Genomic DNA, 22,651 nt, shown 5'->3' on the forward strand with positions numbered 1-22,651 from the left:
TACCAATCCCAGTTCTTTTGTATAAGCACAGCACATCTGCTAACAGAGGTTATATGCCCACCATTCTTTTCTCCATGACTCCTTCTCAGCCTCAATTTTTTTTTGTAATTGCTGGGTGATAATTTCTATCCTGCGTGCATTATAGCTTCCTGGGAGGGCAAATGCAGTTTTTGATATAAAAGTTCTTTGCAGGCCGTAAAGACCTCAACAAACTGCAGAGACGGTTGCTGTTACTACCCATCTCACATGCTGAGGACTAGAGAGACTGTGGGGTGGGAAAAACTCATAGCAAAAGCAGTATTGGAAAAGGGCAGGAAGAGAAGATAAGGAGGGGATCAGCATGTGGTGTAGGGAGAGAGCTTTTGCACATTTTCCTTTGTTTTGATACTAAATCTCTGGGGCCTGTTATTTCCATGTGGCCAGAGGGGCAGAGGCCCACAGAGGTCATAGCAATTTTTGAAGTTGATGAGCTGAAAACTCACCTGCTCATTGCTTCAGGCCAGGACATTAGTGGAGATGATGAATTTCTCTGCGTGGTAAGATGCACTCTGAATCCCAGAACCTTTGAATGTCAAACCAGGAAAGGACTTGGCAGATTATTTAGTCCAGTCCCCTCTTTACACCTAAGAGTAAAGAGTGGCCCCAGAAAAGATGAGTATTCAGTGTAAGGTCACCCAGCATTTAATGATAGAATCAAAGCAGGTAGCTCCCCATTTGCAGCTGTGGGGCAGAAACAGCCATGCCTTTTTCTGTAAGAATCTCTATAGGATGGCCCTGTCTATTTGAGACCACTGCAGTTTCAGAAAAGAATGTGGCCTCCTTCATCCAAGTTCCCTGGAAGGCTGGGTCATAGGCCTCAGAGACTCTTCTCACACGGGTGAGGTTTCCAGGGACTACAAAAGGTGCACAGTCTGAAAGCCTTATTTCTGAGCTTGCCTGATGTTTCTGCACTGCAGCCTCCTTAAGGGCGGGAGTCAAGGTCATCTGTCCTAGTCCAATTGCTGTCTCTTCCTTTCTCTTCTCTTCCCTTCTCTTCTCTTCTCTTCTCTTCTCTTCTCTTCTCTTCTCTTCTCTTCTCTTCTCTTCTCTTCTCTTCTCTTGTCCTCAGTGCCCAAATCTGAAACAGGAGAGTTGGAGTTTACTACATGGATTTCAAAGGTCTTTTAGATCTGACATTCTATGATGTTCTGATTTTTCCTTTACCTTAAAAATAGACACACACATGCACACACACACACATACACATACACTTCTCTGTTTCTTTCACAGTCTTTCCGTGCCTTTCTTGTATTGGTGTTTGCTTTATCTCTTTTCCTTCTTCCTTTATCTCCTGCTGAATAAGATACGTATTCTCTTATTAAAACCATGGTCTGTTCATTTACTTAAATTTCCATGGGTTAGCATAGAATGCCCTTTTAACCCCAAGTGAACTGACCTTCACAACTCTGTGAAAGAGATATTTTCACCTCCAAGTTACAAATGAGAAAACTGAGGCTCAGACAAATAAGTCAGCTTGCCTGACATCATGCAATCAGTGGATAGTAGAGCATGTCTTTGAACAGAGGACTTGAGAGTGACATGCTTGTCCATTTCTCTATCCATTGTGATGGTTGCTGTCAACATCTTAGTAAAGAAGCAACCATGATTCCTATGCTCTAATGATTCTGGACATGAATCAGCTATCCCTAAGGGAAGCAGAGTCTTTGGTTGTCTGGAGTCACTCAGTTCTGGATTCAGATTTGTGCTGTATCACTTACTTGCTCCACCTCTATGAGCCTCAGTTTCTTCATCTATAGAGAAATAAAATATGAACACCTACTTCAAGTGGTTATTTTGAAGCCTAAATGAGATGCTGCATGGGAAACAATATTATAAAATTGAAAGCACTGCCCAAATTTTAGGGTTTTTTTGTTTTGTTTTGTTTTGTTTTTGTTTTTGTTTTATTTTTTTTTTTTTCTTTTTAAAGAATAGAGACATCCCAGCACTTCGGGAGGCTGAGGCAGGTGGATCACGCTGGCTAACATGGTGAAACCCCATCTCTACTAAAAATACAAAAAATTAGCCAAGCATAGTTGTGGGCACCTGTAGTCCCAGCTACTTGGGAGGCTGAGGCAGGAGAATGGTGTGAACCCGGGAAGTGGAGGTTGCAGTGAGCTGAGATCGCGCCACTGCACTCCAGCCTGGGCGACACAGTGAGACTCTGTCTCAAAAAATAAATAAATAAATAAAATAATAATAAAAAAGAATAGAGACTTGGTCTCACTATGTTGCCTAGGCTGAACTCACACTTCTAGGCTCAAGCAATCCTTCCACCTCAGCCTCCCAAGTAGCTAGGACTACAGGTGCACACCACCATGCCAGGCTCCAAATGTTAGTTCTGATTATCATCAAAATGTAGTTGCTTCTTTTTCTCTTTCTACTTTTCCCTGCTCCCTCTGTCTCCATTCATTTTTCCACAAATATTCGTTGAGTGGCAGTTACTGCACCTCAAGAACTCTGCTTGCTGCTGTCATTAATTATGTTTATTTAATCAGTCCTTATAATAATCATGTGATGAGGGGTTAATATCTCACTCTTCAGATGGTGAAACTGAGACCCAGAGGTGTTGTAAAATTTGCTCACAATCCAATTGCCAGCAGGTGCCGTGATTCTTTCCTCCCTACTCTGTCTTTCACAGTCCAGCACATCCTTTAACCGGGACGCTGTGAAAGCAGGAACTGGCCGTCGCTTCCTCGGTGGACTCCTGGACCACACTTCCTATTGCTACACCCTAGAGGTCTCCTTCTACAGCTACATCATCAGTGGCACCACGGCTGCCGTGCCCTACACTGAAGAAGCCTGTATCCTTGGCCCGTCCCCACCCAGCCTTGGGCCAGCCCTCATCCAGCCCAGGGTATCCAAGTCTGACAGGTCAGGAATTAGGCCCCCAGCTCAGGTAAGGGCTGAGACTCTCAGGTGAGGATGGAGGTGCTAGTTCTGCTGGTGGCATCTTTGGATTGTCCAGTTTGCCTCAGCCTTTAGTATGACACTCCCACCCCAATTGCCATGCTCCAAATCTTTCCCAGGCCACCTGGACCCATGGCCTGCCCATATCTTACTCTGCCTCCATCTCTCTCCCCTCTCTTCTCTCATGATGCAGCTAGTCTTCTGCCATCTAAGCTATGCAAGTCCACAGGCTGGATGACACCCCCAGGGTTGCTGAGGAAGAGCTTGATGATCTTGACTCCTTCTAACCCTGAACATACAAAACCATATTTTCTCTTTTCATCTTTTGTCTAACCTGTCCTCTCCCACTTTCTTTTCCCTCTACTCACTATTTCCCCTTCTACTTATTTTTCTCCCCCTTGTTCCCTCTTCTTCTCTACCCTCCTCCTCCCTCCTCACCTGTTCTGTGCTTCTCTCTCCTTACTTCTTTTTCCTCCTCCTCCCCTCCTTTCTGTCCTCTCTCTCATCCCATCCTCCTTTCCTCTCTTTCTCTCCTCTTTGCCTCTCCTCTGTCTTCCTTGTCTTTCCTGTCTCGGCCTCTGTGCATCTTTCTCTTTGCCTTTGCATTTCCTTTAACAAATTCCTTTTCCTCTTAGTTTCTTCATAAAATTTCTCTGAAAACCCCCAAGCCTTCCATGATGAAATTAGAAGTTATTTTCTAGCTTGCCTAATTTTTTTTAGGGATTATATAGTAACTCTAGTTGCCTGAGTGTTGATTTTAATACTAAGGTCCCTGCATCAGCTGTAACAGATCATAGCAGATTCCACTTTCCTTTATCCTTTGTTTTTGGGTTGATCTATGTCTCCTTTCCTAACACTTAGTTTTCTCAAAGAAGTGGAGGGAGAACGAAGGAACTTTAGATGAAATGAACTCTGTATTTCTGCAAATTCCCCCTCCCTGGAAGTAGAAGTGCTCTTTTTAGCATCTTTTCAACCCTTGGTGAGTGTTTATGGAATTCCTCTGTGCAGGAAAACATCTTTTCTGAAAGTGGCATGACTTAGGGCTCGTCCCACCAGCCAATTGCAAGTTAGTGGCTCTGTTTGTATGTGTGTGTTTGGGAGGGTCGGGGGTATGGTGTCCAGGTACCTTGCCAGGAACATTGGAAGCAGGGCAATGGCCCTAGAAGGAGTGGCTGGCAGGGGGTAGGCCAGGTGTTAGAGCAGTGTCCCAGCTCCTGTTGGACACAGAGAGATTATGATTGGAACTGAGAGTTCCCTACATACAGTCATCAAGGCTAAGAGTCATCTTGCAGTCTGCTTTAATACCCACCTGACTCAGCAAGGCCAAGGGAATAGGAAGAGGGTCTGTGGGTTCCAAAGTCCTGGCCACCTGTTATGTGCCACACTGCCCCTCTCCATGCCCCATACACACATTAGATGATGTGTACAGCCTATGGCTTCTCCAGAATCTGCTGACTCCTATAATACATGCATATGCTTCATTGCACATTGTGCTTGCTTTGCTCTCCCATAATATATGGCAAAGGGACAGAGAACTTCCTGGAATAAGACTTTCAGCTTGTGCACCAAAGGGGATTCTGCAATTCTTATTCATAGGGAGATGAGGGTCCCTCCAGAGGAGGCCTGCACCTAGTTTGTTGTTGTTTTTTGCTGTCCAATATGACAGGTTCTCCTGCCTTTTCTTAGCCTTTCTGACATGGTTTTGTGTTAGAAGAAAATGTATTTCTTAGTAGAAAGCCCACCCTTGGTTCAGGCCCAAGGTTTCCACCCCTCAACAGCCAACCCTCATTTATCAAAAGTAAACACACCATTAGTACACACCAGGAATCATAAAAGGCACCTAGGGTAAAATACTGAATAAAAAGGCATGGTTTCTGACTCTTAGAACTTTCAGTGTACTTGAGGAGACAATGTACATGATAAATTCTGTGGTGAAGGAATTCCAGAAGGGTCTAGGACATTTTCATTTGACAAGTATATATTGAGTGCCTGTCATAGGTCAGGTAAAGTTCTAGGCACAGGGAATGTTAACAGAGAACATACTAAAGACAAGAATGTCTTTACATGGGGGAAAGAGGGAACTCACACGCGGTCCTGGGAGTCAGGGAAGATTTCCCAGGAAAAGAGACCTCTGAACTAAGGTTTTTTGTTTGTTTGTTTTTGAGATGGAGTCTTGCCCTGTCACCCAGACTAGAGTACAGTGGCACGATCTCAGCTCACTGCAACCTCCGCTTCCTGGGTTCAAGCAATTCCCCTGCCTCAGCCTCCTGAGTAGCTGGGATTACAGGTGCGTGCCACCATGCCCGGCTAGTTTTTGTATTTTTAGTAGAGATGGGGTTTCACCATGTTGGTCAGACTGGTGTCGAACTCCTGACCTCGTGATCCACCTGCCTCGGCCTCCCAAAGTGCTGAGATTACAGGTGTAAGCCACTGCACCCAGCCTGAAGTGAGTTTTTAATATGAACTAATCAAACTGGGTGAGGGTGTTGTTGAAGCGAGGATGTGGTAGACAGAGAGGGGCGTACAGAAGGTATGGGCAAGAGCTGTAAGTGGTCCCTTGTGGCTGAAGGACTTCAGACACAATGATAAATTTGAAGTGGAAAGCTGTAAGGAGTTTGATCTTGAATGTAGACAATGGAGAGCAATAGAAGGGTTTTTAATGGGGATGAAGGGCCACTCTGATGGCAGTGGAAAGGACAGATTCGAGAGGGCCAGTATTGTAGGCAGGGACATGCATTAGGATGCTGTTATAAAAATACAGGTGAGAAATAATTCAGGCCAAGACCAGAGTGATGGCTGTGGAATATTTATAATGTGGAACTGAGAAGACTTGGTAATTGACTATTTGGGAGTGGCGGCAGGGAATGGGAGCTCGTGATTGGAAGGGGTTAGGGTGAATAGAGAGGCTATGTACAAGTTGAGCTGGCCATGATGCTGATGGGCCTACCCTGCCTTGTTCTGTCCTCCAGAGGATGAGAAGAGGAAACAAACTGCATCAGGGAAGCTTAGGCCGATTCAATGCATGCAAGGGTGATTTAACCTGGGTTCTGTTTGAAATACTTAAAAAAAAAAAACCAACTCTCACTTCATAACAGAGGGAGACTTCAGGGAGACAGATTGTGATCTTTGTTGGCTGCTGGCTCCATGTCCCAACCAGAAAAAGAAATTACATGGTCTGATGGGAAAGGCAATATGGTCTGGGAGAAAATGTCCTCTAGACTAGGAATCAGGAGACCTGGATTCTGATGACAGCACCAACATCATCCCAGAGAGCACCCTCCTGCAAGTCCTGTAACCTCTCTGAGGTGAGCTTCCTCACCGTTACGAAGGACCAAAGACCTTCACACTTGTCTAACCCCTGCTGTGGGAATTAAATAGAGATATTCATTAAAATATAGATATGGTATTATGCAAACAGAACAGACTTTCGATTCAGACATATATGGGTTTGAATCCTAGGCTCATCCACTTACTAGAATGTCACCTTGGGCAAGTTGTATAACCTCACTGGGCCTCAGATTAGTTTCCTAATCTGTAGCAGGAGGATGTAATAATACTTAACCTCACCGAGTTGCAATGAGGTTAAAGGAAATAGCTTGTGTGAGTGTGCACTGTGAACTAAATATTAAGTGACGTTGAAAAGGTTTACGTGAATGTGAATGAGGACCACTGTCTGTGTGAAAGAAGATAGATAGGGCTGTTACAGCAAGAGATCAGCGGCTGTTGTTAGGTTTGTTGGGCAAAGATCATTGGTGGGGTCATCACAGTTAAGGGTCTTGCCTTGACCGCAGAACAATGACTGGTTCACACAGTGGGAGATGTACTGTTCCATTGATGGAGTTTCTTGTTGCTGTCATCCAGGGCGCCCCCTTCCTAGTATCATGGAGGCCAGACTAGTTAGCTAGAGGATACTGGATGAGTATAACATCAGGAAGGGCTGGGGATGCAGAGAATCCCAAGGGATATTTCACCTAGGTCCAGAATAGTGTCCACCGTTCCACAGACCAGAGCGTATGTATCCATTGGTTCAGTTCTTTCCTTGGAAAAGCATCAGCCAAACATGACCAGGATTTTGCTCTCTCTGACTTCCCTTCCCCTCTATATCTGGGAAATAAAGCAATGGACCTGGTTGTTGATGCTTACTTGGCTGTGTGACCTTGGACTGGTTATCTCACCACTCTGAATTTCTTTCCCCATTTGTAAAATAAAAATAGTACTCACTTTGCATGGTTATTGGGAGGGTGAAATATGGCACTATATCTGCATTCCCCTGGTACTGCCTGGCATCTGGTAGGTACTTAACAAATATTCTTGTCTTGACTTTTCTCAGCCCCATGCAGACTACATGGCTTTCCTTCTGTTGGTTGAATCTTTAACTTGACAATCTGGCTTTGAAACTAGCAACTAGGATTTGAATTTTGACTCCACGCTATTACGGGTGGCCTTCAGCAAGTCTTGTCCCCTCTCTCAGCCTCTGTGTGTTATTCTTCCTACCCATCAGAGTTTTGTGGAATAAAATTATGTATGGACTTGATCACTATTCTAGTTCCTTCCAGCTCTGACATTCTAAGATTTTCCTGATTCTAAAATATAAGTTATATAATTCCATGCTTAGATGAGTTGGATAACTAATCCATGGATTTTCAATATTCCATGTTATCAATAATCCATAATTTTTATTGAGTTTTAATATTCAGTGATTTCATGAACAAAAGAGTTTCTAATTTAATAGGGAAAATCAATACAAAAGTATCCCAGGCAACTAGTCAGGCCAAGCCAATAGCTACTTTCATTCTTTTAGTTTAGGGGTTCTTAATTGAGGGGCTTACAGATGGCTTCAACAAAAGCCTGTGAACCAACTAAAATGTATGCGAAGCTGTGAGTAAATATGTAGAGTTCATTTTTTGGGGGGAAGGCCCATAGCTTTCAACAGAACCTAAAAGAGAGACATCCTCAGAGGCTTCTGCTGTGGCCGGTGGCCTCTTGGCCTCTCTCCTGTCCATGCTGTGGCCAGAATACGACGCTGGTGTCAGAGTCCTGGGTGTGAGTTCTTTTTTGCATCATTCTCACTGAGAGCCCTAATCCCATATTTAACCACTCTGAACCTCAGTTTCTTCAGCTGTAAAGTGAGGATGATTATTTACTTCACAGGGTTGTTGTTAAGTCTACATGGGAGAATGCATGCAGATAAATCACTGGGCATATGGTCTGTGCCATTAAATATTAGGTCCCTTGCCTTTCCTTCCTGTCATTTGTTGTTTTTGTGAAATGATAAATTCCAACGAATTTTGAACCATTCTTCAGGAAACCCTATTTACATTTTACTGGCCTGCCAAGTAATAAATATGCTCTGTTCAAACGATTTGAAAAAGAGAGAGAGAAAGGCTAAACTGGAATCATAAAGTAACCCAGAGCTTATCTGGCATTTGTTTATAGTCTGGTTACAAGCCAAGAGGAAATAGCTCTTTGACATAATGGATGAGAAAAACATTGGGAACAGAGACCTTGGGTCCTGAGCAGACTGGTTTCCACCCAGGCTCGTAGCTGTGGACACACTGAAATAAGAAAATGCTGGCTTTTAAGGGGAGGGGTATGGCTGATGTGGTCAAGAGAAGATGCTGATATATCAAATTCAGTTAATTGGATTAGTCTCGTTTCAGAGCCCATATATGCCTTGCACTGGGTCCTCTGAAACCTACATCAGACATTGAAGCTATCGTTTATTTACTCATCCATCCAACCAAACACATTAGACACTAGAAATAGATGAAAAAAACTTGGTCTCTACTTTCAAGATGAAGACAGTTTTGAGGGGAGGGAGAAAGGTAAAGAGACATCAGTATCACAGAGGGATAACAGTTCTGACAGAGGGGAACTCTGCTGGTTGGGGAAGCAGTGGGAGTCATCTAACCCAGCTGGAGTGGTGCAGGAGGGAGTAGGAAGAAAGGCTTCCTGGAGGAAGAGAAACTAGGGCTCAGACTTCTAGGATGGATGGAATGCAGGGAGGAGAAGAAGGGATGGAGTAGCCTTCCTGGCAGAGGGAGAAGTACAGGGGAGAGCCCAGATGCTACATCCAAAGGATTGGAGGGTAGCTGGGGCTGGGCCAGAAGCAGCAGGTGATTAATAAATATAGGCAGAGCTGGACCCTGGAAAGAAAGAGAAAGATTTGTGAAATATGTAACAAGTACATTGAACAGGCAGTACTCACAAGGTGCAATTATGAAACAACTTTATTTTTTGTCTCCCATTGGCTTTATAGATAGATAGATAGAGATTATAGATCTAGAGATACAAAAGCTCTGGCAGGCCCCATGAGTCTCCCATCGCTCTCAGGAAATTAAAAGTTCTCTAATTAATTCTAGTCACAAAACAGTCTCAGTTTAGCAATGACTACGTCTGATCCAATCAAAAACATCAAACCTCTTCAAAGTAAAAACCCTCCCCATCCTCTAGCTCAGACCTGTCTCAAATAGGCTGCTCATGTGACCAAGGGGTTAAGGTCTGGCTCACTTCTGTTTCCCTGACTTGGCTTCCCAGCCTTTCCCCTCGATCTGGGTAACAGTAGCTGCTCACTCCTCCAAGGTTGAGCAGGGTGAGGGAGGGGAGAAAAGGAATAGAAAAGGTCTTAGGGGACTAGTACTCTCATGAGACAGCATGGGCAGTCCCTCACAAGCTTCTTTAGACACATCTTCTCCTGGTGCTTGAGCTCTCTTGATGGGAGCAGATGTGTCTGCTCAGTTCAGTTGCTTATGGTTCCTTCCTCAGCCTCTGGTGATCTGATGGTTTACCCCTGTTGGGGTCACTATTCCCCTCCACGGGCCCTCATGTCTGAAGGTGAGCTAAAGATTGCAAAACTGGTTTTCTGGGTTACTTTTGCAAGCCCTGCATGGTGGTTTCATACTTCACTCTGAACTGTGATGTCTATAGTCTTGGGATCTCAGCCGAAACTACAATTTAAAAGTTCCATTTTAACATGTTCCAATATCTAACAGGTAGGATTGAGTATTCTTGCTGATTGTTTGGATATGGGGTAGAGGAAAGAGCCAAGGAAGATGCCCAGGTTCTTGAATTGAAAACAACATGGGGCTGGGCATAGTGGCTCATGCCTGTAATCCCAGCACTTTGGGAGGCTAAGGCTGGTGGATCACTTGAGGTCAGGAGTTCAAGACCAGCCTGGCCAACATGGTGAAATGCCATCTGTACAAAAATGCAACAACAACAACAACAACAACAGAATAGCTGAACTTGTTGGCGGGCACCTGTAATCCCAGCTACTTGGGAGGCTGAGATAGGAGAATTGCTTGAACCCAGGAGGCAGATGTTGCAGTGAGCTGAGATCATGCCATTGCACTCCATCCTGGGGGACAGAGGAGAAAGACTTCATCAAAGAAAAAAAAAAGACAGACTGACAGACAGAAAGAAAGAAAAGAGAGAGAGAGAAAGAAAGAGAAAGAAAGAAAAGAAAAGAAAGAAAGAAAGAGAAAGAAAAAGAAAGATAGAAAGAAAGAAAGAAAGAAAGAAAGAAAGAAAGAAAGAAAGAAAGAAAGAAAGAAAGAAAGAAAGAAAAAGAAAGAAAGAAAGAAAGAAAGAAAGAAAGAAAGAAAGAAAGAAAGAAAGAAAGAAAGAAAGAAAGAAAGAAAGAAAGAAAGAAAAAACAATATGATAGATGGTAGGGCCAATCATTTAGCTACAGACTATTGGAGAAAAGGGTTGGAGAGGGGGATATTTTGAGCTCTGTATATAATGTATTGAGTATAAGGGGTTTATATAAAATCCAAATGGAGAAGTTTGGTTGGCAGAGGACTTTATAGGCCTGAAGTTCTGGAGACAGGCCTGGGCTTTGGATAGACTCAACATAGATTTTTCTACAAGGTACTATAAAGTCACAATGAAGAAAAGATTTTTTTGGTGTACACAGTCAAGGTGGGCTTCTGCTTGATAACTTGATGACAAGAAAGCTAGACTGAGAGTTAAGACCCCAGTTCCAGTATGACCTTTTGCCCCTTGACCCCCTCATAAAGCTATGTGGCCTTGGTTAAATCACTTCACCTCTCTAGCTAAAGCCTGATACTAGGTAGATACTCAGTGAATACAAATGAATGAATGAATGAAGTGGAAGCAGGCCTCACCCAGTATGTGCTAGTTCACTTGGATCAAGAATAGGGCAATGAGTTATGTGATCTGTGCTGTTCAGAAGCAGTATCGGCACCTGTATGTGTTGGGGGTGGGTACTGCCTAGATGTTTGTTCTTGCCAGGGAGCCTTCACTAAATTTTAGGTGGAGGACAGGAGAGTAGGAAGCAGTCAAGTTTCACCTATTGGTTGGCATCTAAAGATACCTAGATAATTCCTAGTTCTTGTGTGTCATACCCAAGGTCAAAGCTTTGTTAAGATTCCTAAGTAAAAAATGCTTCCATCAGAGGGTTTTGGGAACCGAAGTCTAAACTGTACTGCGTGCAGTCTGTTGATATTTTTCTCCTCCCTACAGACATGGGCTAGAGTTTGATCTTTAAATATGAATCCTTCTGATTGACTAAGTGGCTGAATGAATAAGAATAATAGTAGCAGTAATGGTAAAAATAATAATATTGAGAATGTGCTTCATGAAGAGGCTCAGGTCCCCGCACGAGAGCGTCAGCTTTGCCTGTAACTTGTGATGTAGGTTTGAGGAGGTCTGTTCCCTGCTTTGGGTCCTAATTCTCCTGTCTTTAGTGTAGAAGATGAAATGATATGATCTTTAAGTTTATTTCCAGATACATAGAGAATCATTTGATTTGGGCCTTTGAGATAGTATCTCCATTTCACAAGTAGGGAAATGGAAGCCCAGAAAAATCAACTAACATGCCCCAGGCTGCACAGCTACTAGTGGTAGAGTGGGAATGTAAATCCAGATTGATCCAGCTCAAAGTGTGTGTTCACTCCACTCTGTCGGCTAGGTTTTTATCTAACCCTCCTCCCTGCTCTGGAATCTTCCCAGTTTCCCTCCATTTCCTGTTGGACAAGAGCCTTTTCTGAACCCAGCAGAGGTTGGGACCTACTAGTCAGCTCTTACTCTCACCCCTCTCTCTGATGGGCATCCCTAGCTTTGACCTGTTTGCAATCCCTGATAGCCCAGTTGCAGCTCTGCTGGATGCTGCCCAGACCCTCTCTCTGCAGTGCCCGGCTGAGCTGCTGCCTGTTGTGAGCCCTGCCTTGGGCTGACTGCTTCTCACCTCCAGATCAAAATGTGCCCCTGATTTCTGAATGTCTCCTGCCCAGGCCTGGAAAACCTAAACGTTATTACCTTCCCCTAGCCTCCCTCATCCCCTAAAATGAGGTTTCTAAGGGCTTTATCTGCTGTTGTCAAGTTTATGGCCATAATTCGAAATGCTGTTAATATTACTGTCAGCAGAGAGCTACAAATTACAAAGTTGTAAAGTTACTTTATAGTGATAACTGTCAGCCTTCACTAGCAGCACCTGCAAGCCTCCATGGAAACCAAGTCGATGATCAATAGAGTTGATATTGTTTCAGGATTATGGCTGTTAGCTGATGGTCAAAAGAAATCCTGGCTGGTTCCTAAATAACTTGAACCTGTTTGTCTACATGAATATCCCCTTCAACTTATGCATATAATACTTGTGTTCTCACCTTCTTATTGCACAAATGTGGGGAGAGCCCAAAAGTTGAAAGACCATTTACCCAAGATTAGCTCCAACCAGTTTCAGGTTTAGGCCTAACTTTTATCAGTCCAAGGACAACGAGAGGGACTGTCTGCTATGTTATAGAAGCTTAATAAATAATTGTTGAATGCATGAATGCCTGGAACATTTGAGGGGGGCTTAATTGGACAATAATTGGAACAAAGATATTGAGTCATTTCTGCCTTTAGAGTAAAAAGAATGAAACAAAAGCAGCTTTGGAAGTAATGATTTGGGGAAATGAGGTTTTCTGTGCAGTAAAATGGTTTAGGCATCTTAATTGACGCTATTAAGTTTGATATTGATCAACAGGGCAATGTGTCAACTCCCACATCCACCACACTACCCTCCACCAAAATTGAAGCTGGTTTTGGCTGCATTCACATAAATAGATTTGGGGAGCAAAGAGGCGTTGGCCTTTCTTTGCCCTGCTATGTCAACGACCCTGGGAACTGTGTGTTCATTTCTGGCCCCCTCTCTATGTCGAACATTGATAAAATGGTGCACAGGTCCTGAGGCATCAGGTGGGAAAGGGAACACAAAGCTAGGTTTACCAACTGCCCTGGTTTGCCTGGGACTAAGTGAAGAGTTTCCCAAAACAGGGGACTCTGTGCCAAAACCAGGACAGTTCTCAGCAAACAAAGATGGTTGGTCAACCTACCCAAAGCTATGACATATGAGGAACTGGTAAAAAATAATTGGAGATATTTTCTTTGGCAAGAAGACATGTAGGGGCTACATATTTGCTTTGGTCAAATTTCTAAAGTGGCGGTCCCCAACCTTTTTGGCACCAGGAACCGAATTCATGGAAGAAAACTTTTCAGTGGACCAGCGTTGGGAGGGGAGATGGTTTCAGGATGAAACTGTTCCACCTCAGATCATCAGGCGTCAGTTAGATTCTTATGAGAAGTGCACAACCTACATCCCTCATATGCATGGTTCACAACAGGGTTTGCATTCCTATGAGAATCTAATGCCACTGCTGTTCTGACAGGAGGTGGAGCTCAGGTCATAATAATCCATCACCTGCCACTCACCTCCTGCTGTGCGCCTGGTTCCTAACAGGCCACTGTAAAAATCCATGGCCAGGGGCTCGAGGACCCCTGCTCTAAAGAGCTCTCATGAAGCAGAGGGAGTAGATCTCTTCTCTGTGGCTCTAGAGGTTAGAACTAGAGCCAGTGGGAGATAGCTCCATTCTGAACTTTTATGGGGAAGATTGACAGGGAGGGTCTGGAATCCAAGGCTATACTCACTGAGCACCTATACTGCACCAGGCCCTATGCTGGTTTCTGGGGATGCAGAGCTGAGTGGCTGTAGCCTATGCCTGGTGAGGTTACCAGGTGGTGGAGGAGATGGGCAGGAGAATGACTGCAGGAGAGTTGTGACAGGTGGGAACACAGGACATGGAGAAAAGGAGCATCTAACCTAGCCTTGAGGGGATCAGGGGGTGGGAGGAGGTGCAGGAAGGAAGAACCATCACTTTTACCAAGTCTAGAAGAATGAGAAGGGAGCAAAAGACTTTGCAGGCAGAGAGAGTAGTGTGTGTCCAGTCCAGAGAGCTGCTTTCCTCCTTTGGACATGTCTGAGCCTTGGGTGTGAGTTAGGGAGTGAGAGGCAATGAGGCCAGAGAAGGCTGTGGCAACCAGCTAGTGAAGCACCAGTGACCCACAACCACACCAGTGTTGCCTGGAGGGCATCATGGCAGCAGTGGGGAGGATGAGTTGAATGGGTTCAGTTGGAGATAGGTGAATGTATCACAAGCAAATGCTACAGCACCTCACCAAGTAACACCTGCCTGCCCTTCTCACTCTTTTCATCTTTAAAAGGATGTGTTCCTGGGAGATTTGGTCTGAAAGTAAATCTAAGGATCTCCTTCCTCCTGATTCCCCTCGGCAGCCCTGATCCAGTTTCTCAGATCATACTATCGGGCCAGAAGTTTGGGATATCTCCTAGTGGAATGTTGTGTATTGGACAGTGTTTTGATGTGAGATTCATGAGCCACATACTTTATTAATCCAGTCTCTGTTGCTGACTTGCTATGATCTTGAGCAAATCACTACCCTGCCCGGGATCCCATTTGTAAAATAAAGGGTTTGGACAAAGGGCCTCCATCCTTCAGGCTCATTCAAAGAGTTTATTTAATTTGGATCTAACATTTATTGAACATCTACTACGTGCAGGACACGGTCATCTTAGGATTTTCTGTGACCCCTGGGGCCACAGAGCCATTCTCTATAGGACCACCAACTCTCCCTTTCTTTCAGAAAGACCCTAAAACTAGCACCTCATACCTCACTTCAGGCTGCATGCCGAGCCAAGACATGCTGCCTGTCTGGGATTTCTTATCCATCAATATTTTCCTCAAGATGATAAATGTGCTGCCAATAAGAGGAGGCAGCTGCCAACTCTGTCTGAGACAAGGGCCTTTAGCTGGGGTTGTGGCCGTGCTTGGCTTGTTGATGTGTCTCAAGAGACAGGAGGTGGGAGTTGTGGCTGGGAGGGATGCAAGTTGGAACTTAGAGGGAGGAGGACATCAGTACCACTGCTCTCAATCCATGCAGTTTCAGCTATGAGTCAGTGGAGAGGAGAGAGGAGACAAAGGATGCTTAGCTGTCAGTTCAAAAAAAAAAGAAAAGAAAAAAATACATATTTTTTATAGTATTTATGAAGCTCCTGCAGAATGCCAAGCCCTGGGTAAGCCATCCAGAAATAAACAGCATTCATCAGTGTATAAAGCGTATTCAGAACCATCATTTCATTTGATCCCCACAGCAATCTGTAGATATGAGTATTATTATCTCTATTTTACAAACAAGGAATTCAAGGGTCAGTGAAGGAGGTACACTTTGTCTCTGTGTTCCTATCCTAAGCCAAGACCAGTCTGAGCTCTAGAAGTACAGAAACTCAGAGCTGGACTAAGAGGAAGAATGTCCAGGTGGTACAGTGCATAGGTGGTGGGGCAATATCCTCACAGAAGCTTGAACTTGTTTCTTCTGATATTAAGTCCTCTGATTGCGCCACTAAAAGACACTTTCTTTGAAGAAATCAGTCATATGATTGAGGAGCTAATAGCTGAGATATAACAGATGCCATTGTTAATAATAGAATGAAGCAAGCATAGCCTTTGGAGCCAGACTGACCTGCGTACAAATCTTGGTTCTGCTATTTACCAGTTGTGTGAACTTAGGCAAGTGGCCTAATCTCTCTGAGCCTCAGTTTGTCCATCTGTAACAATGATTATTATGATATTTACCTCACAGTGTTGTTTTCAGTAGATGGAAACAAAACAAATTCTCAGGTGCCTAATAGATTACCTGGAACATAATAAGCACTCAATAAATGATACTCTTATTATTACTAGCCAAGTACCCAGTTGGATGAAATCCAAGTAATAAATTCCTGGGTTATCAGAAGAGATGAAATCTGTTTGGATTATAGGTTTCAGGGAAACTTCCATGAAGGGTTTTTGAGATTCCTAAGGGGTTCTTCAGATTCTTAACTAACAGCCTTCTCAAAGGTGTGTTCAGAGTACTCTGATATCCCAGTAGAGATCTCTGTCCTCATGTGCATAGTTTGGAACTTTTACCGGGACAAATTCACTTAGGGTTAGTCTCAGGACTCAGTCTACCATAAAGATCTGTGACTAAAGCTAGGGTTCAGTCTGTAACTGGGATTTGGTATTTGATGCTCAGCTAGAAACAGCATATATTAGCCTTCCTTAGTCTGGTGTTGAGGAAACATGTCATGATAAAGTGTTAAGACACTTGGGTTCTCATCACAGAATTTAAGAACTGGAAAGTCCAGTGATTTTAATTTTTTAATGTGAATGTAGACAGCTGACACTTCATCTGTGCCAGTTTCCCACTCTGCCTACTGCACCTACCTTGTAAATAGCTGGGCAGATCAAATGGCATAGTAGGTGAGAAATGATTTTGAAAACTATTTCACCCTGGACTCAAAGAAGGGATGATTCCTGGTGAAGGGGAAGAGCAGGAGGGGCCTGGGGAGAAGTTGGAAGCATGTTGCTCTTTTGGACAGAAAGATCTAAATAGGGAAGAGCCAGGGGCAGGGCCTAGAGGAGGCGCTGGGCTGGTGTAGAGGCAGCCACAGAGGACCCAAGTCAGTTTAATTCCCAGCCTGTGTTAGCAGGGATGTGCATCACAACCTAGCTTCATCAGAAAGATGCTGGCCACAGGGCTGGTAACCCACTGAACTGAGCAACAGTCTGGACTCTCTCCCAGCTCCTTCCCTCCGCTGCTTGCCTTTGGGGGACCACGAGCAGCAGCTTCCTTGCAGTTGCCTGAGGTTGAAGTGCCCTCTCCTGGCCCCCAGGGTGCATGGCTGCTGTGAGAGTCAGGCTCCCCTCCCCATAGAGGATTGGAAGGCAGTCTGGTCCTTTGTCCGGGCTAAGTCCTATGCTCTGGAGGGCTTGAGCTATCTTTGTGGGGCTGCAGAGGGGAGGGGCACCCCCCTCAATTCTCCCAGGTCTCTCTGCATAGCATTCCTCTTCCCTGCATAGGTAATCTCTCTTTCCTCTTTCATTCCCCATTTTGTTTTCATTTTTGTCTTTTTGTCTTTCTATTTGACCCTCTCTCTCCCACACACACACTCTCTCTCTCACACACACACACACACACACAAAATTGCACATAACTTTATTACACCCTCTCTTACCTTCTCCACTTTTTATCTTCTCCCCCCACCCAACCTCCCTTCTTTCCTCCCACCTCGTCTACTTTTTTTTCTCTTTTTCTTTCTCCTTAGCTCCCTCTCTCAAGGCGAATAGTGGAAACGTGTTGCACTAAATCCACATTTAGTGTCAGACACTCAAACAAGAAGCCACTCTGTCCTCTCTTAAGTGGAGAATTAAGTATTCTCCACTTGGATGACCTTGAGCAATGCTTTGTGCTCTGACACCTTAACTGATGTTGAGGATTGAATGAGGGGACCTGTGTCAGTGCCTATCACAGTGGCCTCTGACTTGGGCAGGGGCTCAGCAGTCCCTATTCTTCCTCATATCCCTTTCAGCCCCACTCTGCTGCCTCCTTCTTTTGCTCTTTTTGTTCTTTTCCAATTCTTCCTTCCCTCTCTCCTTCCTTCACTTTCCCCATTCCTCATACCATAGTTCAGATTCAGATTCAAATGCTGTAATACCTGTTGAGCTTTTCATAAATTGGGGACTTGACCTTCACCTTGAAAGAACTGTTTTTGGGTTTCACTGTCTCTCACTTCTGCCTCCTCAAGAGAGGACAGAGTGGTTTCTTGTTTGAGTGTCTGATGAGGGGCTGAGTTAACTGTGAACTGAGTTAAGGGACAACCAGAGGTTGTCAGCATGCCCAGGGGGGTCTCTGTTCCCAGTGTGTCCTACAGGAAAGGTTTGTGGTGAGGAAGAAATCTCCCAAGGCCCACATGACATCCTGGTGGATGTGTCCATGGGCCAGTTATTTTAATTTGCTTGCTCATTTATTTATCACCTGTGGTAAATTATAACAAAAGCACCTGCCACAATAAAGCAATGAAAGACATTTCCTAGCACTGAGCCCTTAAAGAAACATCTCACCTGGGAATCCATGTGGGGGCCCAGTAGGAGGCGGTGGCCTCTGGCTTCAAGAGCATTCCTTCAGCAGATGCCAACATGAGTGTCATGATGCCTCTCATAGTGTCTCCTGATGAATGCCAAGGGCACAGTCCCAAAACACAGTGCAAGCATGCAGCTGTCTGAAGTCTAGCTAGACACTACACCAAGGCTATTGTGAGTAACCTGCATCCTTCACAGCATCCTCTGAGACTATCATATCTCTCAGCCCAGCTATGGAGAAAGCCAGGAAACCAAGTAGTGCAGGCTCAGGCAAAGGCCAGAAATGCAGGGATTTGAGCTGATGTGGCTCAGTGGTTGGGAACTCAGACTCGGAAATCATACAAGTCTGGTTTCAGATCCTAGTTTTGCCACTTCCAAGCCCTGTGTGACTTTGGGTAAGTTGCTTCACCTCTCTGCACTTCAGATATCTTATCTGTTGAATACAAGTAATGGTACAAACTTTTCGGGGTTGTGGTGAGATTTAAATGAGTTAATGCATGTCAGTACTTAACACCCTGACTGACTCCTGGTAAGGGATGATATCTATTATTACACCTTACAGTTCTGTGTGCTCGCTTCATGGGGATCCCAGTAAGTCAGGGATCTGCTGACCAGGTGGTTGGGAGGCCATCTGATTGCCTGGATGGAGAACTGTCTGCACCACTACAGAGGCACACGAAGCCAGATGACCAGTTTTAAAGCAAAAGAGGATTCTTCTTTTGAGTTCTCTCATAAGAAAGTGTGACTGTAGTCGACCCCTACTTATATGCACTAAGGCAGGCTGGAAAATCTCATGCACACATCCCCTTGCCTAAGCACTTTCATGATAGTATGTGTGAGGGGATGTCTGGGATTCTGGGAATGCACATTTACAGCATGAGGAAGACGCCTGAGTTTTAGAAAGTTGGAAATCTCTCTCAAGAAGAGAGAGATTTACTGCTTGCCTACTATGTGCCAGATACTGTGCTAAGTGCTTTATGAGCTTATTTAATTCTCATGGCAGCGTTATGAAGCGGTCACTATATCTTACAAGTAAAAAAAATGTTAACCCATGGTATTAACCTACCTGGAGTCACCAAACTTGTATGAGGCATAGTCAAGCTCTGAACCCAAAGCCCCAGGATTCCACAGCACTGCTCTTCCTCCTGTGCTCACATCCAGACTGTCTGTGAGATTTCACCTGCCATGTCCCACCTCTCACAGCCCTCCAGCCCCTACTGCTCCTCGAAGAGGCAGCAGACCAGGAAGCTGTGGCAGGACAGACCCCTCTCTCCAAATGTGGTGCACATTGGCTTCACTTTGCTTTGGTTTTCTTCTGAGTGACTGGGAGTTTCTACTTGGCCTAAACTCCTCCATACCTCTTCACCGGAAGGTGATTGTTGAGGGAAAGTTACTGGGCTCTGTTGAAAGTCATTTTTAGATTCCAGAGCAGGACAAGAAGGAACAATGACTGCACATGTGCATGACTAATTCAAAGCCCTTTCTTCTTCAAAATGTCAAACTTTATGGTCAGTGGCTGTTTCACAGTGAGCAGCAGCACTGTGAATATTAAACTACCAGGATGGCAGGGCATCTAGACTGGAAGTCTTTGTAAAGGCAGACAATCTCCAAAGGTGATGGCTAGTGCGGCAGGCCAGCTTTGAAGTACAGTTTGAAAACACAACTTCATTGTAAGTGATTGACCACCTGAGATTAAGATGTTCTAGGTAAATGGCACATATTAGTATGAATCTTTATTACAACCTCAAAAGAGTAGCATTATGGTCCCATTTGGTGATGGTGGAGGGTTGGGGGTGAGATTGATGCTCAAGGTAACTAGGGGATTTGTCCAAGGTCACATAGCAAGTATTTCTCCTGGTTCTCAAACCCAGATCTGTCGCCCTCCTCCAAAGCCTGCTATTTTGCTACCATAGTATGCTGCTTTTTGACTTCATGGCTTTAAAGCAACTTGAACTTATCCATGTTTAGACCCACCAGTGACCCACCCATTTGTTCTAAGAAGGATTTGGAAGAAGTTAGTAAGGACCTACTTCATGTAACCTTAGGTCTGTGTCAAGAAATAAGGCCTTAGAAAAAGTCCATTAGGTCTGGGCTCCTGGAAACCAGGCTGGAATCCAGACTACCAGAAACAGCCTGTGTGACTCAGTAACTCCATTTTCCCGCTCTGAGTTTTCACTTTTCTACCTATAAAAATGTGACAATGAAAAACGCAAGACAGATATTTACCAAGCACCTACTCTGTCACATGCCCTGTGCTGGGCATGGGCAATCGAAGATGAGTAAGACATTGCTTCTTCCCTTAAGGTGCAGTTGAATGAAGGAGTCTCTAATACTCTTCCCTGATCAGACGTTCTATGAACTCAAACTGCAACCACAAACACGGATGCTGGGTCAAGGGCCTTCGACTCTATTCCATGTGACTTAGGTCTATTACAACCTAGACATAGGGCTTTGAGCGGTACCCTAATGGGCCCAGGGTCAAAGCATACACAGAGACCAGTGGCTCCAGGTAAAGAGGCTAGTGAGCACTTTGAAATCAAAAGGAGCAGACACTGGCCATTCATTTATTCAGTTATTCACTCATTTGTTTAACAAAAAGTTTCTGAGCATTCCTTCTGTGCCAGGCCCCATACAAGGTGGCTGAGGACCCAGTAACGGGTCAGGAAAGGCTCTTGCATTCCAAAAGTACAGTCTTACGGAGAAATGGGCATCCAAATATTACTATTAATAAGAGTACCCTGAAAGGACACATAAGGTAGAGAGGGGACATTAAGGAGAAAGTGCGTAACTCTGCCTTAGGGGGCAGGAATGGCTTTTTTTTTTTTTTTTTTTTTTTGTCTTTCTTTTTTTTTCTTTCTTTTTATTTATTTATTTTTTTATTGTTAATTTTTCTTCTTCTTATTATTATTATTATACTTTAAGTTCTAGGGTACATGTGCATAACATGCAGGTTGAGGAATGGCTTTGTAGAGGAGGAGCCCATGAGCTGAAACTCACAGGATGAAATGGACATTCTAGGCCAATGCCCAGAGACATGACACAACATGCTGTTTTCAGGAGCTGGAAATGTCTGGAGCTTCAAGTACAGGGAAGGGCTGTGGGTGGAGTATTCTTCATAGCCCCACTAATGTTGGGCATACCTGGGTAACTTGCTTTGGCCAAAGGGACACTAATGGAACTAACTCAGATGGAGGTCTTCCACGTGCCTGTGTGGTTGGGGCTGGCACTTGTCACTCCAGTGATCCGCCAGGGGAAGAGCATGTCACAGGGAGCCACTGCCACTTCAGCTCCACCCCAGGATGAGCAGGGAGGAAGGCAGACCTGAGTTCCACCTATGGCCTGGAGCCAAGCCAGCCTAAAGCCTTATCTTCTGGTCATTTATTCTAGATCAGTCAAACCAACCACCTGCAGATGCAAGAGAGAGAGAGAAGAGTGTTGTTTTAAAAATAGATGAAATCATTCGGGAGAGAGTGCAAGAGATACAATGGAGAAGTGGGGTCCCTGTTTTATGTTCCCTACTTAGGCATGTAGGTGGTAGTCATTTTGAGTGCGGAATGACATGATCATATCTGCAAGATGCTTGATCCAAAAAGAAAAACAGCAACTCTAAAACCCAGTGGAGCCTGAGGGTCCAAGTAAGACTTCCAACCTGAGCTTTTCAAGTCACCTGTGAGGACCTCAGCATCTTCTCTGCTTCCAGCTTGGAGGAAAGCATATCAAATAGAGTCCCAGCCTCGGTGATTGGATGGGTTGCTGCTGTACCAAGGTACAGGTCCCTCAGCCCTTGCACAGCCTCACAAGGCCTGGAGTGGCCCAAGCCTCAGGGCCAATAACCTCCAGCAGAAGGAAGCCCCTCACCTTTTCCTTCAGTCTGCAAATAAATATCAAAAATTTCTTGGAGAGTCATGACATGAAAGGTCGGGAAGCACTGGCTTAGCATTGTGAGGGTCCAGCCCTCCCTGCTCAGCCAAGGACATGCCATCTGCTTCTACCCACTATCCTCCTTTCAAAGCCTGTTTCCTTCAGGCCCCCAACAGGTCCCCTTCTCTCAGATGGTGGTGGAGAGCAGAGAGCCAGTGTTGTACCTTTGCATTCGTAATATACTGTCTGAGGATTTTTTATTACCCTGTCGAGACAAAAAGCAATGGGATGAATTTCAATTCAGGACCCAACTGACTGCAGCACCATGTCTGAGTCCTTCTCAGCAGCCTCTGCTATAGCTTTGAGAGCTGCCCTGGATTATTCTGTATTAACATCTCTACTAGGCCCCCTACTCAGTCCCTCCATCCCCCACCAGGCTTATGCAGTGCTGGGCATCATCACATGTGCTTGGATGCTGAAAGAAAGGACAAAGTCAGGGCTGTGGTATGGGCCCGGCTTCCTCTGGGACCCCAGCAGTGTCAAAGAGCAAAGAGGGCTAGAGCAGTTGAGATGACTTCCTGGAGGTG

At 44.7% G+C, this 22,651-nt stretch overlaps 1 protein-coding gene across 21 annotated transcripts in view; it reads left to right on the forward strand.

The window, feature by feature from the left end:
• The window catches only part of LOC105495012 (BEN domain-containing protein 5), a 1,475,945-nt gene that overhangs the window by 1,367,060 nt on the left and 86,234 nt on the right, over positions 1-22,651 (forward strand). For 20 of the 21 annotated variants that reach the window (XM_011764134.3, XM_011764137.3, XM_011764138.3 and 17 more), the window contains one exon: positions 2,678-2,840. In XM_011764134.3, coding sequence (XP_011762436.2) covers positions 2,678-2,840 — 163 coding nt within the window. Of the gene's footprint in view, positions 1-2,677; positions 2,936-22,651 lie in introns of all 21 variants that reach the window. The other variant, XM_071093285.1, reaches the window with a different exon arrangement.

This window comes from Macaca nemestrina, chromosome 1, assembly GCF_043159975.1.
Source record: "Macaca nemestrina isolate mMacNem1 chromosome 1, mMacNem.hap1, whole genome shotgun sequence".
Lineage (NCBI taxonomy): Eukaryota > Metazoa > Chordata > Mammalia > Primates > Cercopithecidae > Macaca > Macaca nemestrina.